At 41.1% G+C, this 16376-nt stretch overlaps 1 protein-coding gene and 1 long non-coding RNA gene across 5 annotated transcripts; one reads left to right on the forward strand and one right to left on the reverse strand.

The window, feature by feature from the left end:
* The first annotated feature begins 241 nt into the window (after positions 1–241).
* On the forward strand, positions 242–16085 carry DNAL1 (dynein axonemal light chain 1). 4 transcript variants are annotated; one of them, XM_062635661.1, is made up of 9 exons: positions 242–375; positions 2337–2375; positions 4455–4564; positions 5245–5300; positions 8041–8096; positions 9324–9450; positions 9802–9945; positions 11810–11873; positions 15371–16085. In XM_062635661.1, exons 1-8 carry the CDS (start codon positions 373–375, stop codon positions 11854–11856), a joined length of 582 nt encoding a protein of 193 aa, XP_062491645.1. In that variant the 5' UTR covers positions 242–372; the 3' UTR covers positions 11857–11873; positions 15371–16085. The 4 variants fall into 4 exon arrangements, with proteins under 4 accessions (XP_062491645.1, XP_062491644.1, XP_062491646.1 ...); XM_062635660.1 differs by lacking the exon at positions 15371–16085 and having other exon boundaries at positions 11810–11949; XM_062635662.1 differs by lacking the exon at positions 15371–16085 and having other exon boundaries at positions 9805–9945; positions 11810–11949.
* LOC134172517 (uncharacterized) lies at positions 2310–3082 on the reverse strand. Its single transcript, XR_009967953.1, has 2 exons — positions 3007–3082; positions 2310–2528 (listed from the first exon to the last, which is right to left on the reverse strand). It is a non-coding gene; the product is annotated as an uncharacterized LOC134172517 (long non-coding RNA).
* Positions 16086–16376: the final 291 nt, after the last annotated feature.

A 16376-nucleotide genomic window follows, 5' to 3' on the forward strand; every position in this document is an offset into this window, starting at 1 on the left:
CAGGAGGAGCTGGGGGCACTGGGGTGCCCGTGAGCTCGGGACAGGGTCTGGCAGGGCTCTGGCCACCGGGGCCCGTGTTACCGGGTACTCCGAGGGCGGGAGGTGTGTCCGCCCGGCACCGCCAGGGGGCTCCTCCGGGACTACCTTTGGTACCCCCCCCCCGACCTCCAGACATGTCCCACAATGCCTCGCGGGCCACCCCCCTTTACGGGACTTCCGGGATAGGACGCTCTGTGTGGCGGCGCAGCTCTATGGTCGCCAGGTGCGGTTGTCTCCGTGCTCGCCCCCCCCGCCTCGCGGTGTCGGCGGCGCTGCGCATGCGCGGGAGGTGGCCGCTCCATAGCAACCGTCGCGGTAACGGTAGCAGTGGCGATGGTGGGTCTTCTCGGTGCCGCGCTGACGGGGGGCGGCCGGGCCGGGGCCGGGGCCGGGGCCGGGGCCGGGGCCGGGGCCGGGGCCGGGGCCTGCTCCGGCATGTGGGCTGGGAATGGAGCTGCTCCCCTGGCGCGGGAGGCGGAAGGGGACGGGGGCTAGCGGCGTCCCCTCAGGGCTGCCCCTGAGCAGCTCCCGCCCCGGCTGTGGCAGAGCAGAGTTCCTCCGGGGCCCCCGGCTTTGCCGAGAAGGTGTCGGGCGCCGAGCAGCGGGCACGGCATAAGCTGGCCAGGAGGTATCCAGCGCTCGGGGCGGTGGCTGAGGCGGGGAGTCTTGCGCTGTTACTGTGCATTGAAATGGGGGATTTCAGGGATAGATCAAAGTAGCGGGGAGGCTGGGGTGCCATCGTACGGAAACTGTGTAACATGACTTTAATCTAAATACCTGGAGGAGACTGATCAATGTGCAGGTAGAGAAACCCTGAAAATAGGCTTCTCGGAGGGAGGTTTCCCTCACGTAACCTCCCTTGACAGGAGGTACTATGATTTGTCTAGACATTTTAAGTATGCTTCAAAGCAAACAAAATCCCTGTTACGTTTTCTCTGCATAACCAGCTGTGCTGATCTTCGTATTTCCACCAACAGGAGAGACAAGGCAGCAGAGATCAGGGAAGAAGCTGCTCCTTGTACTCACATGGATCATTAGCTATAAAATCTAGTCTGGTGTTAGACATCAGTTTGAAACAGAAGCAGGCACTGGTCTGTCTTCAACGTGAGTGACCAAGATCATGTACCTGAAGGCAGTAACGGTTGGCTACTGTAATTGTGGAAAATGCTGTGATGTGCCTGTCCAAAAACCCCGGTTTACTGGAAGCAGGCTGGGTTTGCTTGCACACTGGTACCTGTTAATCAGCACAGCTGCCTCGACTGTTTTCTTTTATTGTTGGGTCCAGAGTTCCCAGTGGTCTAGAGCTGAGTGACCAGCACTAAAGCTCCATGGCAGAGGTGATTGTCTGTAAGATTTAGGGTGGAAGTTAGTTGTTGGTTTTAACTCTTGCAGTCATTTCTTTGATCTGTGATGACCTGAAAAGCTGCTCCTATCTGCATGTGGTAGTGCTATACTTAAGAACAATAGGGATGTACAAACTAGAGTCTTCCTGGGTTTGTAGAAGAGAGGCTGTTGATCAGTTTTTGTGAAAGATTGGTCTCTGAAACCTTTTGAATCCAAAAGACATCTTGGAATGTGTTTAATGGTTAGGTTATATCAGAGTTTCTTGATATACAACTGTTTTGGGTATCATTATGTGGTTTTAACGAGACTGGTGTGAGGTAGAAAAGTTGGAGATAGTGATAACCGGAAGTTGGTCAGTGGGTCAGTCCTTAAAAAGCTTTATACAGCAGCTGTGTCCTAAGAAATACATGTTTTCACATCACATTAATATGACTTGACATAAAATGGTTGAAGAAGAACACATATAAACAATCGAGATTGCTCTTGACTATTGGCAAGAGGTACGGTATTTTCCTCAGTGAATCTTGAGAGGCTGTATCATTCTGTCTACCACAGATTTGCTTTCAGACGGGAAGTTGCTAATGCACAGCAAGTGTGGGTGTTTAAGAGCATTAGACCACATTTTTCAGCGCAGTAGCGTCTCATGCCATTGAATTGACTTTCACCATCAAAGCTAACAAGCAGCACCCCAAACCCGTGCTGCAGGCAGGGCAGAGAGTGAAATCAGAAAGATAATGTCCTTGCGTGAAACCAATTGGTTGCTTCTGAAAATGCTATCAAGTAGTCCAGAGAATAAAATTATGGGGCACTGAGGAGTTCCAGCTGGAGGAAGGTAATACAGGAAAGGGGTGGGAGGGGATAGACAAGCAGGATGGGGAGAGAAGGGAGAGGAAGTAGTGAACAAGGCAACTGAAAATTTACAATGAATATTCATTTACTTTTTCATCTTTTAGGCGAAAGCAACAACTATCAGAGAAGCTCTAGCCAAATGGGTAAGTTGTAGAAACAGTATCGAGCTGCTTTGCAGTACTCTGTGGCATGGGGTTTGACTGTTCAGCTCATTGTTTAGTGCCCTCAGTATTTCAGTTTTTTTTCAGTTATGTTTGTATATCCCACAAACTTCACTCCCGCTCTCCTCATAAGGACTAGAATACCACAACTTGCAGACATTAACATTACTAGAGGTGTGAACTCAGTATTAAAAATGTGCTTTTCCCCCTTCACTCTTTCTGCCTTTTCAACTCCATGTTTCCTGGTAAAGATTTATTTTCCGTTTGCTCCTCTGTCACATGTCTCTTAGAGATAATAGACCTGTGTCAGTGAGTTTCCATTGCAGTTAGGCATGAAGTGCTGAATTTGCTTTTCTGATCATGTTACTGGGGATGGGTCTAAAACTTCCTTTCTGAGGCCGTGTGAAAAATTGGATCTGGTGATGTGTTGCATTACGGATGTTTTCCTTCCCTTTGGCATAAGGGTTTAGCTATGCCCTAGAGTAAAGCTGACATTAGTTAAATCAAAGCAGCTTTAACTTTAAACCAAAGCAACTTTAACTTACCATGTTCTTAAAGAAGTGTCTGTTCTGTCTGTGGTTTCTCCGTGCCTTTTTGTGGTTTTTCAGCTGACCTTTCTTCCAGAAGCACGTGGCAGTTGGGATGAAGTTTCCTCCTGCTGGCCACAGTGCATTGGAAGCTCTCTCCCTTTCATGTTTTTAAGGAAAAAAAAAAAGAATTAGTTGTTGGTATAAACTGAGTATAAATGCAAATAGATTCAGTGTTGTTCTTAGAAAAGAAAATGGAAGTTTCACATTTATGAAGTGACTTAATTTGAACGCATCCACCATACTGTAGCAAAATATCTGACATGCTTATTTGCTAAATGGTTAATTTTGAGTAAAAATTAACACACTAGATTTGGATAGAAACTGGAATACAAGTAAATGCCCAAGCCAATATGCTAATATCTTTTTTTTTTAATTAAGTTGCCCAAAGTATTTTGAATGCATAAGAGAGACAATAATGTTGTCGAAACCTTCTCTTGTGCTCTGAGATTCTTAAAGACTTCTGGGATGCAATGCATTTCATTGCAAAGTAGCCGTATAAACCAGGCCAGAGCTCAGCTTTGGCTTTTCAGTAGCTGCATAAAAGTGGGGGAGAAAACAAGAGCCCTTGTTTTGAAAGCGCCGGGTAGATTTCTCCTTTGTTAATGGACCTCCAGTCCTCCCACTGAACACTGGACAAAATGCTCCCTTTGTGCTGTCAGGGAGGCAGCTGTCAAAACTGGTGGCACTACCTCAGGAGATACTTGTTCCAAGTGTTGAGTCAATAATTACCATTGCTTCAGAATTTTAAAAGATTTAATAGACTATAGTTTTTAATAAACCCAAATGCTGAAGTTATGTTTTTTTTCTGAAGCTCTGAACTTTATAAAGTATTTAGTCTAGAAAGTTATTAACGTAGGTTGTAAGTAGGAAATCTGCCTTTTGCTGTGTTCTCCAAAGTGTGAAATCCACTCTTTAATGGCTAAGTAGAAATATATTTTTTATTTCTAATTCTTAACTCTGTGAATCTGTTGAGGTTCTCCACCAAAACGCACTCCCCTATGTTCAGTTTGTGCTGTGAGTTAGGTCTGAGTTCTGAGTTTCTGAGTGATTTTTTCTGTCAAAGCTTTTAAAAATCTGTGCTACAGATCAGCCCTTGCCAAGACTTCTGTGTGTCCGTCTCCATGGAAGTACCATTATTGCCAGTGTTAGATCTCCATCTATTCTTCATTTCTTTACAGCTTAGGACCCCTTAATTAAATTGCTCCAGCATAACACAGCTTTCAAGAAAAAGCATGTGTAATGTGCAAGTTCTTTTCATATATTGAAAAGAAGCTGCCTTCCCCTTTTTATGCTATGCCAGCAGGAATCTTGATAAATGGTATTCAAAATGCTTTCTCTTTCCAGTAATATCTTTTAGTACTATATTGGCATTATTTCTATAGTGATTACTTTTACAGTAAGATTTTAGTATAGTAATTTTTAGTAATTACATGTAGCACTGAGCCTCTTCTTTATGTTCTCTCTTCTTTAGGAAGAAAAAAATGGCCAGAAGGCTTCAGAGGCAAAGGAGGTGAAGCTGTATGGTCAGATTCCTCCTGTAGAGAAGATGGATGAATCTCTCTCCATGCTTGTTAACTGCGAGTAAGATCAGTTAATTGGAAACCAAATATTGAGTTAATTGGAAACCAAATATTCTCTTCTCTTTATATGAATTTTCTATTTTTTCTGATGTCCACTGTGCAAATATGTATTTATTGTGTTTAAGTGTAGCCTTCAAAGCAGCAGCAATCTCCTTTGTTTCCTCAGCTGAGCTTGTCTTTCCACGTACAAAAAAAGTTCCTTTTTTTAATTCAGAGGTCCCTGTCTACAAGTTAAGGTAGATTCTGTATTGATATTTGTTTCCAGAAGCTTTACATACTGTTTATCAGCATATAAGTATAGGTCCATGTTTGGAGTCTTATCAGCTAACTGGCACATTGATGATTCATTCCAAAATTTATGCAGAAAGAAAGGAGACTTCAGCAGGACTTCCAAAAAGAGATTAGAGCCAGTTCAGAAATACACAGCCATGTGTTTGATAAGGTTAGGGACACAGATAATCCAGTATGTCCTGTAAGTAACTACTTTCCCAGAACCTTGGAAATAAAGTTGTAAGTCTTGATGGTTTCAGGATATTTTAAATCTGTTCCCATATCTAGTTAGTTCACCATCTAATGAGGTAAGAATAGACAATTATTTCTAATGCAGTGGTGTTTGGACATGGAACTCTTTGATACAGTGATCCCTTGTATATTGTGAGTTGATTATTCTTGCTTTTAAAGGAAACTGTCGCTGTCTACAAACTGCATTGAAAGAATCGCCAACCTGAGCAACCTAAGTAAGTGACAAGCCAGTGATTAATTATGTTTGTTTTCTAATTGCTTGGATAGGACATACACCATGACTTTTATATGTGTCCAGTTTTATACCTATTCTTCTCCTATTTTGTTCCTTCCTCTTAGAAAATGACAAGTGACCTTTAAAATTACCAGTCTTGCTTGAGAATGCATGTTAAGCAGTAAAGACGTGTTAAAGCATGTATCCCTGCACTAGCCTTGGCAGTTGTTTCACTGTGCAGGTGATACAACTGGGGGAGAACCCAATAGATTCACAGAGTTAAGAATCAGAAAAAACAACCCAGAACATTTCTGATTGGCCATTAAAAAGGAGTGGATTTCACACTTCAGAGGATACAGAAAAGGACAAATTTCCTATTTACAACCTAGGTTGATAACTTTCTAGATTAAATACTTTATAAAGTTCAGACAACAAGAAGATCTGTTCAGAAAGCACCTTTGTACCCGCCAGTGGGGCCAGTTGTGATGCTCAGCATTTCATCAGTTCTAGAGTGATTTAATGACCAATTTCTGTGCTCATGATAGAGGTGGTTTGCAGTTCAACAACTCTGGAATTGTGGTATTGGTTGGAATGAGGTTGCAATGTTGTAAGTTTTGATGGAAGAATGTCATTCTACTTTGCAGGGGATCAGGTATACTTGGTTTGATTTTGTTCATATTTGAAAGGGGTGTGCCATCTCCTCTGTGGAACTGAACTTTTATTTCTTGGGCAGCTGGCTATGAAACCTTGAAATTTGCTGGGTTATTGAGTCAAGCAAACTAGAACCACATGGTCCATCTCTTAAAGGTATAGAATATGGAGAACTCACTGTCTCTTTTGGCTTCAGTGAAAGAGAGAGAAAGCAGCAAAGAGCCATGAAAAACAAGCCACTAGTTATTGCATAATTGCCTTTGCTTAATGCAGAGAGGAAGCTGAGGAATCTTTAAGCATCTACACTGTTTTCAGACAGAAAAGATTACTATTGCTATGTATACCTGATATTATAATTATGCTGAGTAGATAATCACAGAATGGTTATGGTTGGAAAGGACCTTAAAATCATGTGTTTTCAACCCCCCTGCCATGGGCAGGGACACCTCACAGAAGACCATGTCACCCAAGGCTCTGTCCAGGCTGGCCTTGAACACTGCCAGGCATGGAGCATTTACCACCACTTTGGGCAACCTGTGCCAGTGCCTCACCACCCTCACAGTAAAAACGTTCTTCCTTATATGTAAGGTGAACTTCCCCTGTTTAAACCCATTACCGCTTGTCCTATCCCTGATGAAGAGTCCCTTTCCAGCATTTGCACAAATGATCACACCCGTGTATCCATACATGTGAATAATAATGTTTCAGATGAAAGCAATAAGTGTTAGTTCTGTGTTTTAGAGAGTGTAAATGTTACGTGAGGGGAGATCTTTCTTCCTTTATAAAATATCTTGGAACAAGAGTAATAAAAAACAGTAACAGCAGTTAGAAACAATTTTAAGGCATGGCTTTTTAAGCAATCATTCATTTCTGTAGTTGTAAGGGTCCTTTCATTTCTTACAAATTTCAGAAGCTAGTGCAAATATATAGTTTATAAATGTGAGCTCCAGAGAGAATAGCTAGCTAGAACAAAAGGCCATCTCCCACCACCTGTGGATGGGGATCCTTAGGGATATATTCTGGAGAATATTAGCTATAGTAGTCTAACTGATTAAAGTAGACTTACTGATTATGATTCTTCATTTTTTGAGCATGGTCATGTATTAAGCGATTGTGTTTCAAACCAAAAAGAATTATTATTGCGAATCAACTTTTTAATGACAACTAATCTTCCTGTTTTAGAATATTTGCCCGGTGTGGTTTTATCAGGTGTGGTTTCATCCCTGCTTTTCTTGAGTCAGAGCATACAACTATCTATTCTAGCTCAGCCTGGAATCTCTCTCTGTAGCAGTCTCTAGCCACTACATGTGCTGTATGGACTACCTGTTTATACTTGGCTGAGACTTTCATCAGCTTTGTCATGAATCATTGTACCACGCATTTTCAATCGTTATGCATACAAGAGCAAAACAAGATTATTAAGTATTTAATCCTTAATGCAGTTACAAAGAAGTGTTAAAACATTAATGAAAGGTATAGATCCAGAGTTAACCCAGCTGCATGCTGTGACCCCGTTTGCTTATTTACAGCTGCAAGAAAACTTGTGAGAAGCATGAACATGAGCTATACAAAAAGACTGCTATTTTGTGTTAGCTTTGAGTTAGACTAGTATTACACTAGTTTTATCTGGGTGCTAGAACAAGTTGAAAAGCCCCTCATCAGACTTCTCTAAGGTAGCTTTGTATGCTGCCTTCATTATAGAAATTGAATCTGCTGCCTTAAAATAAGATTAGAACAACTTTTGCCTGGAGAAGGAGTATGAACTGTGTAGCATCAAAATTAAAAAATTAGCAGTTAGAGTTCAGGTGCAAGGTGAAATAATAATTGATACTTAGTATTTATCTGGTCTGAATTTCAACTAAGTAACCTACACATGAACAGCTTTGTATTCGTGAGCATGTTTCTGAGCTGTTCACTGCATCTGCTCCTGGTGATCTGTGTAGGTTAGGAGGTTTTGTTTCTGTTATGTCATTCTTTCTTAAGACAAGCTGTTCAGAGTGCAGTTTGTTTGTAAGTAAAATATGGCATCTTCTTATATTTAAAAATGCCCTCACATTTATTAACAAAACCCTTTCTTTTATCTGTTACAGAAAATTTGAGGATTCTGTCTTTGGGAAGAAATAACATAAAGAACTTGAATGGATTGGTATGTGCTTCTTAGTATCAATTCTTCAGTAACGATGGAGTGCTGTCTAGAAAGTGGGTTAATTCCCCTGTGTTCAAAAATGTCTTTGCTGAATTTACATTGTTGCCTAACCATTTATTTTCTCCTTTTCTATGATCTGTTCACCCTTTTATATCGTTGCGTCTGAATTTTCAGATGGTCTTTCTCTTTTTTTTGTTCAAACATTCCTAATCTTTGAAGGTTTTTCAGAGCTAATTTGCTACATGAAAGGATTTTAGAAAGAGAGATTTAATTGTCGTTGGTAAAGATGAGCCCAACTTTTATTGGAAAACTGCTGTTTATCTGTAAAGCCCTCTGAATCCACTGACTTTACATGAAAGTAGTTCCTGCAAACTTTTTGCATGAGGAATTTTCTAGCTGAAGATACTCAGGCTATGCTTCTTTACTACAAGTATTGGCAGTCCTATGATCACACAGTTTACAAAAGTCCTATTTATGTTAACTGGCACCTGGAGCAATATGGCTTTCAGGGAAAAGATGGTGGGAGGACTCTGTCTACCAGGTAGGGAAAAAATTGTTGAGGAAAATACTGGATCATTTTTGTTACAACTGAATTAAGGGTAGAAGAACTTTTTTCATTTTTTTTTAATGCCTACAGAAATTATTTACTTCCTCAAGAGACACCGTATGTTTCTCCCACAGAATGTTTCTCTTCAAAGCTATTCCCACCTTCAGAGATGCCATATCTCTGAAGTGTGAAATGCAGAGTCAATGTGTAATGGCTGGTTTAAAAAAAAAAACCCTCTCTTTTGAGAGAATTATGAAAGCAACTTATGGCCAACAGGTACAAACATATATGCACCTGAAATGAATCACTCATATTTGTATTAAAACCCCTTCTAAAGCAGTTGTCAAATGGCATTCACTTCATGTATACTTGCAGTGCACCAGCAGCCAAATTTGTCTCCTCTGCCCCTATGCCTTAAGAACAACTACTCCAGAGAGCTATTCCTTGTCTTATTCTAATATTGTGATTTCTGTCCTCCTAAATCTATTTCAGATCCTTTGCTCTTACTTCCCATGAGTATTTGTCATGCATAATTAGGGACCTGCTTAAAAGGAAATGAGGAGTGATATATCTTAATATTTTCTCACATGTGGTGACCTGTGGGGGGGACAGTGAAGAGAGAATCTGAAGAATAAGGAAAATATTCTTCCACTTCCCTGAGTAGTCCTGTCATTTTGCAGGAGGCAGTTAGAGAGACGTTAGAGGAGCTGTGGATCTCATACAACTTCATCGAGAAACTGAGGGGTATCCATGTAATGAAGAAGCTGAAGGTTCTTTATATGTCAAATAATTTGGTGAAAGACTGGGGTAAGCCACACCTCTGTTCTGTTACTTCTCTTGCAGTATGGTGAATGCATGAGTTCAGTCACCACATAAGAAGTAGTTATCTATCTGTGTTGCAGGGCTTTGTCTCTCTGATAAGCCTGCAGACATGCACAGAATCCCTAAATATCCACTCATCCGAGACAGTAAAAATAGTTAGCATCTTGAATTTCACTTCTATGCCCAATGGAGTCTGATACCAGTTCAAGCCCAAGCAGTCTCTCTCCTGTTGTATCACGTTGTTTATGTTTGTACTGAGCTTGAAAGGACTGTGCGGTGCAGGTGTACTTTCTGTGTTCCACAACCTGGTTGGTATTTTCACCTTTGTGGTTGCAGCAGAGTTTGTGAGACTGGCAGAGCTGCCATTACTAGAGGACCTGGTGTTTGTAGGCAATCCACTGCAACAGAAATTCTCCTCTGATCAGAACAGCTGGATTGAAGAAGCAACCAAACGGGTACCCAAGCTGAAAAAGCTGGATGGTGAGTTTGGGGCATGAGGCAATTGGTGTAAGTTAATAGCTTCATTTAAAGACAGCCACAGGGAAATGAATCATAACCTTGGAAATTCATCTGTGTGCCTATGTAATTAATATTCCTCCCTTCTCTCTTTGGAACTAATCAGAAGTTGTTACTCAGATCCTTCCTTCAGGATCTTCCGAGAATGATGGATTTTGGTGTGTTAAATCCAAGTGGTCCTGTAGTTGGGCTTTTCTCTTGAAGTTAGCCAGTCAAATAGTTCTAGCATACAGCTAAAAGGGAACTAAAAGATTTAGCAGTAAGTTAAGTTCACAAGACTTTTATCTGCCAAATTGATTTACAGTTTTCCTAGCAAATTTGATTTAGTTTTCCCAAAAAAAAGAGTGTGACATGGGGGAATGGGGATGGACAGGGATGCACTCTGTTTTGCTTCTGGTGCAGAGGCCAGTTTTCAATACTTATGCAAGTTTCCTAAATGCCTGAGTATAGCCCTTGTCACTGCAGTAAGCCTCGATTTGTGAGCTCCCCTTTTGAAGTCACTGATATGAAAATGTATTAAAGCATGTCCTGATTTATGACTAAAAGTGATATGATTTTAGAATCGGGTTTTGAGTATGTTAATTTCTATTAATGGAGATGTTAGCACTTCACTGTTATCCCCTGTTTCCTAAAGCAGCAAAGAGGAGAGGACTGGTAACACTAATACAGAGTCAGAGCAGCAGCAGGGAATGTACAAGTTTAGGGATGGTGAAAAGGGGACAGCCTCATTACAGGGAGCAATAGCTGGGAAATGGAAGTCAGATCAACTGAAGTAATAAGTATTAGGAAGTGGAAGGCTGGTGAGAAAATTGTACTGCTGTGAAGGATGGCCTGCAGTAGTCAGTTTGCTGTTGTATTAGGAAACATTCTGAAACAATGGAATAGGGCAAGTATCTGTATGTGCAAAGACTAACCTTCTTAGTGTAAGGTTAGACCCTTAGCTCCTTAAGCATTCTTGCAGCCTGGAGCAGTGGACAGCTCTGAATTAGGCACGTACATTTCCTATGCAATGTAGAAAAAGAGAGTGACGTTTCAGAATGGAAACCTCAAAAACTAGAATGTTGAGAAAAAGAGGTCAGAAATGCTGCAACTGGCCATAAGGTTCTTGGTGTTACACTGTCCCAGGATCCTGCTATGCCTGTGTACTATGTGTGAGATGACTAATAAAGGGACCTCAGCACCACTGAAATGGTTGAATATGTTCTGGACAAAAATAAGCACTGAAGGTCTCTTTCAACAGGAAGGCATCTCTTCTGTTAGTTCCTGTAAGATTTTTTTAAGTACCCAAGGGGTGAATATAGACTATAACACTACTGTGTAACACAGCTTTATTACGTGATATCCAAGCTATCCCTAAGAGATGTGACCATATTGCTTCTTGGATTCACATTAATATAATTGTATTCTGTGGTCTGGACATCCTAGTCTGGTATCAGCGAGGAGGTATCCCATAATAAAACTTGATCATGTAGCAGCACAAAGTAAAGGGCCCAGCAACAGAAGGGTGATGTGCTAGTTGGTTGATAGCAGTTGAACCAACATGGTGCATCTCCCAGAGACCAGGTTAGGCTGATCTGTGCAGGTCCTGCTTTAGTACCTTTTTTATTCCCTGTTACCTGAGAAGAGTTGGAAAAACATTCAACAGGAGACCTGTTCAAGGCTTTTCTCATTAAGAGCAGTTCAGGTATGCAGAAGTTCCCATCCTCTTTCTGCCAGCCTGATTTTTTTTCCAACAGTCTGGATAAGCTTTCAGGCATATCAGTATTAACTGTACCTTTTTATGCATAATCTATCTGTAAATCTTTGCAAATTTTCTTTTCCCTCTTAGGTGTCCTACTTATTAAAGGAGAAGAAGATGAAGAAGGAGCAAACTGATGACACTTTCTTGTTGGGTATTTAATTATTTAAGTAACTCCAGATAGCTCAGCATATAGAACTTTTTATATGAAATGTTTGTTTTGAAGAGAATCTTTGGGCAATTTTGAAAAGACCAGTTTATCTCCGCAGTTTCTCACCCAAAGAGTTAGTTACCAAAATTTGGGCACACCAGTTTTGTCAAATTTTTGACACCTTCGGTAGAGACCAGTGGAACCGAGTTCATCTGCTGTTTGGCTAGCAGGAGACCTTTACCTAAACTAACACATAGCTGGTTTTAATCCCTGATTTAGTGATGCTTGTTGTTGTAATAGAACCATTTTAGCTTGTTAGGTGCAGCTGGCCAACATTATCATTGGAAAAACCAAGGCCAAAAGAATAATGTTGCAGTTTAGAGGCACAATGCAGGCTTTGTTGTGTTTGCTTTTGCCATGGGAATCCCTCAGTATTTTAAATATGCGAGTTTTACGTTTCATCCCCTTCAATGTTACACCAAACAGGCCCTGCAGTTGTGGACCTATGCACAAGAAAGTGTTGGTCTGATGATTGCTTGTTACTGGCTTTAAGATCTGAATTGGGCTTCTTGCATTGGAACTCAACTGCATTGCTTAGAAGGCCATGTATAGCTTAAATGTTTATTTATTTTAAAGAGGCAATGGGAATTCTTTGCATAGTTTCAGTGAGACTAAAATATTTGCTAGCTTGCTTTGTTTTGTTGCTTACCAAGAACTTTAGATTGGAATATGTGGCCTATTAGCCTACAGCTGGCTCGTAGGTTTGGCTTGGGTCACTGGTGGACATAATCCTTCTCAGCTCCTGAATCTTCCTATAACTGAGTAGGCTGATATAAAATACAGAAACAGAGAACAAAAGACCTGGGCTTAGGGACAGAAAATTTTGGTTTTGGGATACTCATTTGTTATGAAAGCACAGATGTAAGCAGTGAGAGAAAGTGTATGTAGTTAATGGGGAAGGTGAGATGAGATGGAAAGTGAGCATTTCTAAGTGAACGGTGTGAAGTAGAAGGCTACAAGACAATCTCAGTTTATCAATATATAGTTATTCTGTGTCTGTTAGAGGAATTCTTAAGCATTCCAACTTCAATAGGCAATTGATGATAAGGCTTGAGTTTGATTTAGATCCATTACTTTAAAAGGGTCAGGAGTGCAATGGCATTCTTCACCTAGCACAAACCCGTTCCAGGTAGCTGTTTGCTTGGCCAGAAAAGAGTTTCTTAGTTAACTTGCTCACTGGATTTATCTTGCAGACCACTTCATATTCCTATGTCATTTCTTACAGAATTATTCTCCTAGATCATTAGTAAAGGTCCCACTGAAACAAGATGGGAGGGACTGTACATAGTCAATAGCTATTTTGTGTTGTCATCTTTTAAAAGCTAAGCTGTTCAGTTCACTTGCACCCAACTGCTTCTGGCAAAGTAGACGCTTTGGCAGTACAGAGCCTGGGGCATGCTCAGCCCCTGCTGACCCCATCTGCTGTGGTGGAGCAACAGGGATTGGCCTGTGCCCTTGGCGACTGTAGTTAAAGCGTGGTTAATGTGAGTGTCCTGGGTTCAGCAGTAGCAGTCATTTTTCTCCTTCTTAGTAGCTGGTGCAGCGCTGTGTTTTTGACTTTCAGCCTGGGAACAGTGCTGATAACACCAATGCTTTTAGTTGCTGCTCCGTAATGTTTACTCTGACCAAGGACTTTGTGAGCCTCATGCTCTGCCAGGGAGGAGGGGAAGCCGGGAGGAAGCAGAGACAGGACACCTGACCCAAACTGACCAAAGAGGTGTTCCATACCACAGCACATCATGCCCAGTATATAAACTGGGGGCAGTTACCCAGAAGGGCTAGATCACTGCTCAGGTTGGGCTGGGTATTGGTCGGCGGGTGGTGAGCAGTTGTATTCTCTTCCCTTGTTATTTCCCTTATTATTGGTGGCAGCAGTAGTGATTTGTGCTATACCTTAGTTACTGGACTGTTCTCATCTCAACCCGTGGGAGTTACATTCTTTCAATTCTCCTCCCAATCCCTCTGGGAGCGGGGCAGAGGAAGGGGGAGAGTGAGCAAGCAGCTTCATGTTGGGTTGCTGGCTGAGCTTAAACCACAACGGTGAGCCAGAGCTTGAGTGGAGTAAAACTTGACTTTTGAGTACTACCAACAAATGGAAACACCAAATTCATCCATGTGTTTGGAGACATTTTCAGAATAGACCGTGCAATGCTCTTGTCCTAGGGCTTGGCTACAAAGAAAAGTGTTTAAATCTCTGTAGCTGGTGTCTCCTAGAACAGTGTCTGGAGGTGTGGTACTCATGGCTAGGTTACAGAAAGGGAGGTATGAGCACACAGTCTAATGCCTAGTAATCCTGCTGGTTGCTTTCATAATATCTAAACACAGTCTAAGTCTGTACATTTCTGAAGTAGTGTTAGATACAGCAGATGCTCTACACTGGCTATTTTGGGTGCAGAATAGCATCTGAGTGTTCTGACTGTGTGGTGGTGATTGGAGCAAAACACAGCTCCATTGGCAGGACGGGAGAGGTAAGAGCTGTTCCTGGCTCTTGGAAGTGACCAATACAGGTGATACATGTGGGAATGAGGCAGTGAACCACTGCAGTTGGTGGTGGAGTGGGGTGTATTTGCATAAGCTCTTTTCACAGATTGAACAGCACAAATTCTGTAGCTCTTTCTTGGGGTTTGCATTATAAATACCATCAAAAAAGAAAAAGCAAAATCATTACTGAAGGGACAGAGCATCCAGTCTCAGCACAACTGTAATAGCAGTAAAGGAACCCTTGCAGTGTAAGATTTCCCTCACCTTTCCCCCTTCGTGTTGTGAGAAATTAGGATAAATTTAAACCCCTTCTAATAGAACCTTTATGTCAATCTCAATGAAACATACAGTAAAAAAGAATAAAACTGTAGCTCTTAGTTCCCAGGAGGTGCTTCGGTTCAAAGCTGTGTGGAAGGTTCAGCTTAATGTTGCTTTACCTGATGAATGACAATTCCTCTCAAGAAAAAAAAACCAGAAAAATCACACACCCCCCTGAACCTTTTCTCCCCCAAAATAAATAAAGTTTTCCTAAATTTTAAAATTTGCACTTTAAAGTTCTGCACTGGATGTGGTGGAAGACAGAGGTAGTAGAATTAAAGCAGCTGATTCACATATTAATGGTGCTACAACATGTCATGTATAAGCTAACGCAAAGCTTAGCCTGCATGCCAGTGGGGAGCGACTGAATTAAATGGTGAAAGGCTTCTCTTTCTGTATCACTCTCTGCTCTTCCCTATCACACCAGATCCAGTGAGGTAGTAAGCACATTATTCTTCATGGATGAAAAGAACACCCATGTTGAAAACTTGCAAGCCATGTGGAATTCTGCTTTTCCCTGTGACATTAGAGGATGAGCATCCACTTTATTCTTTAAGAGAAGTACCCTAAAATTATATTAGTGATAGGAAATAGCTAGGTTTTTTTTACCTGTTTGCTAGCACACTGACCTCTCTTCAAAGAGCTTACATATGCAGTGATTATATTGAGAGCTGCTGAGGAAGTATGAGAAGAGACCTGAGAACCAGCAGATGACTTGGGTTACACTAGAAGTAGACCAGAAAACCCTTCAAGCAAGAGAGCACTTCTAACATCCCCTTGGGCTATCTTTTGTATACAGTAATTTTGTAGCATGATGAAGCTGTTAAACTTGCTGTTTTTAAATTATATAGGCCTATGTTTATAAATGTTATTCTGTGAAACTTGTTTAAAAATAATATAACGTTATTTTATACAAACCTGTTTGGCTGTTGCGTAATTAAATAGTTCAGCTTGTGGAGAGCATTCAGAAACTGAAGTTTTTTCTCATTAAACTTTCCTAGCTGCTCAGGGAGCAATGTATTTATAGTATGAGAGTATGTAAATGCTGTTCCTATTGCCTCTATATTTTAGAATAGAAAATAACTTAAGTCTTTTAAAATGCTGATATATTGTGATTGTTGTCATCTGAGACATAAGTATTTTTCCATCTTCTAAGATGCTGTTTGTCAGACTTTGTTCTTAGGTCCTAAGAGAAAAGTGTACTACTGCTATATAGGGAAAAAATCCAAGTAAGTTAAATAAATGGCTAGACGTTCTTCAGTACAAGATTAAGTTTTGTTAACAGCAAGATACTATCAATTCCATTAAGCCTGGACAAGAGAAGGCTGACTCATTAATAAACTTCTGTAATAGAAACTTTGCCCTTCCACAGGCAGTGTCGCTGAAACCTAATTTCAAATCTCCAGTATAAAGAAAAACCCCTACACTCCCTAGCAGTTGTTCTCAGTAATGCCAGGAATGGCCTCCTGCAGTGATAGTTGTAATGCCATTTAAAAACCATACAGGGAATCACTGCAGAATTCCTCACAATGCCACTAACTCAAAAGCTTACTAATCACTAAAATGCTTTATAATGTCTCAGTAGTTGAAGTAACTTCTAGAAGCTTGGGCTTGTATCCACCAGTTAAAAGATGAAAAGCAAAATGT

The sequence above is a fragment of the Pezoporus occidentalis genome, unplaced genomic scaffold (assembly GCF_034315485.1).
Source record: "Pezoporus occidentalis ecotype Australia unplaced genomic scaffold, CSIRO_AGI_Poc_V1 ctg46, whole genome shotgun sequence".
NCBI lineage: Eukaryota > Metazoa > Chordata > Aves > Psittaciformes > Psittacidae > Pezoporus > Pezoporus occidentalis.

What these genes read in the sequence shown, in the direction of transcription:
- DNAL1 (XM_062635661.1), top strand. An exon ending in TCCATGCTTGTTAACTGCGA is followed by an intron (nt 4,565 to 5,244) that starts GTAAGATCAGTT and finishes TTGCTTTTAAAG; the next exon opens with GAAACTGTCGCTGTCTACAA. An exon ending in CAAGCTGAAAAAGCTGGATG is followed by an intron (nt 9,946 to 11,809) that starts GTGAGTTTGGGG and finishes TTTCCCTCTTAG; the next exon opens with GTGTCCTACTTATTAAAGGA.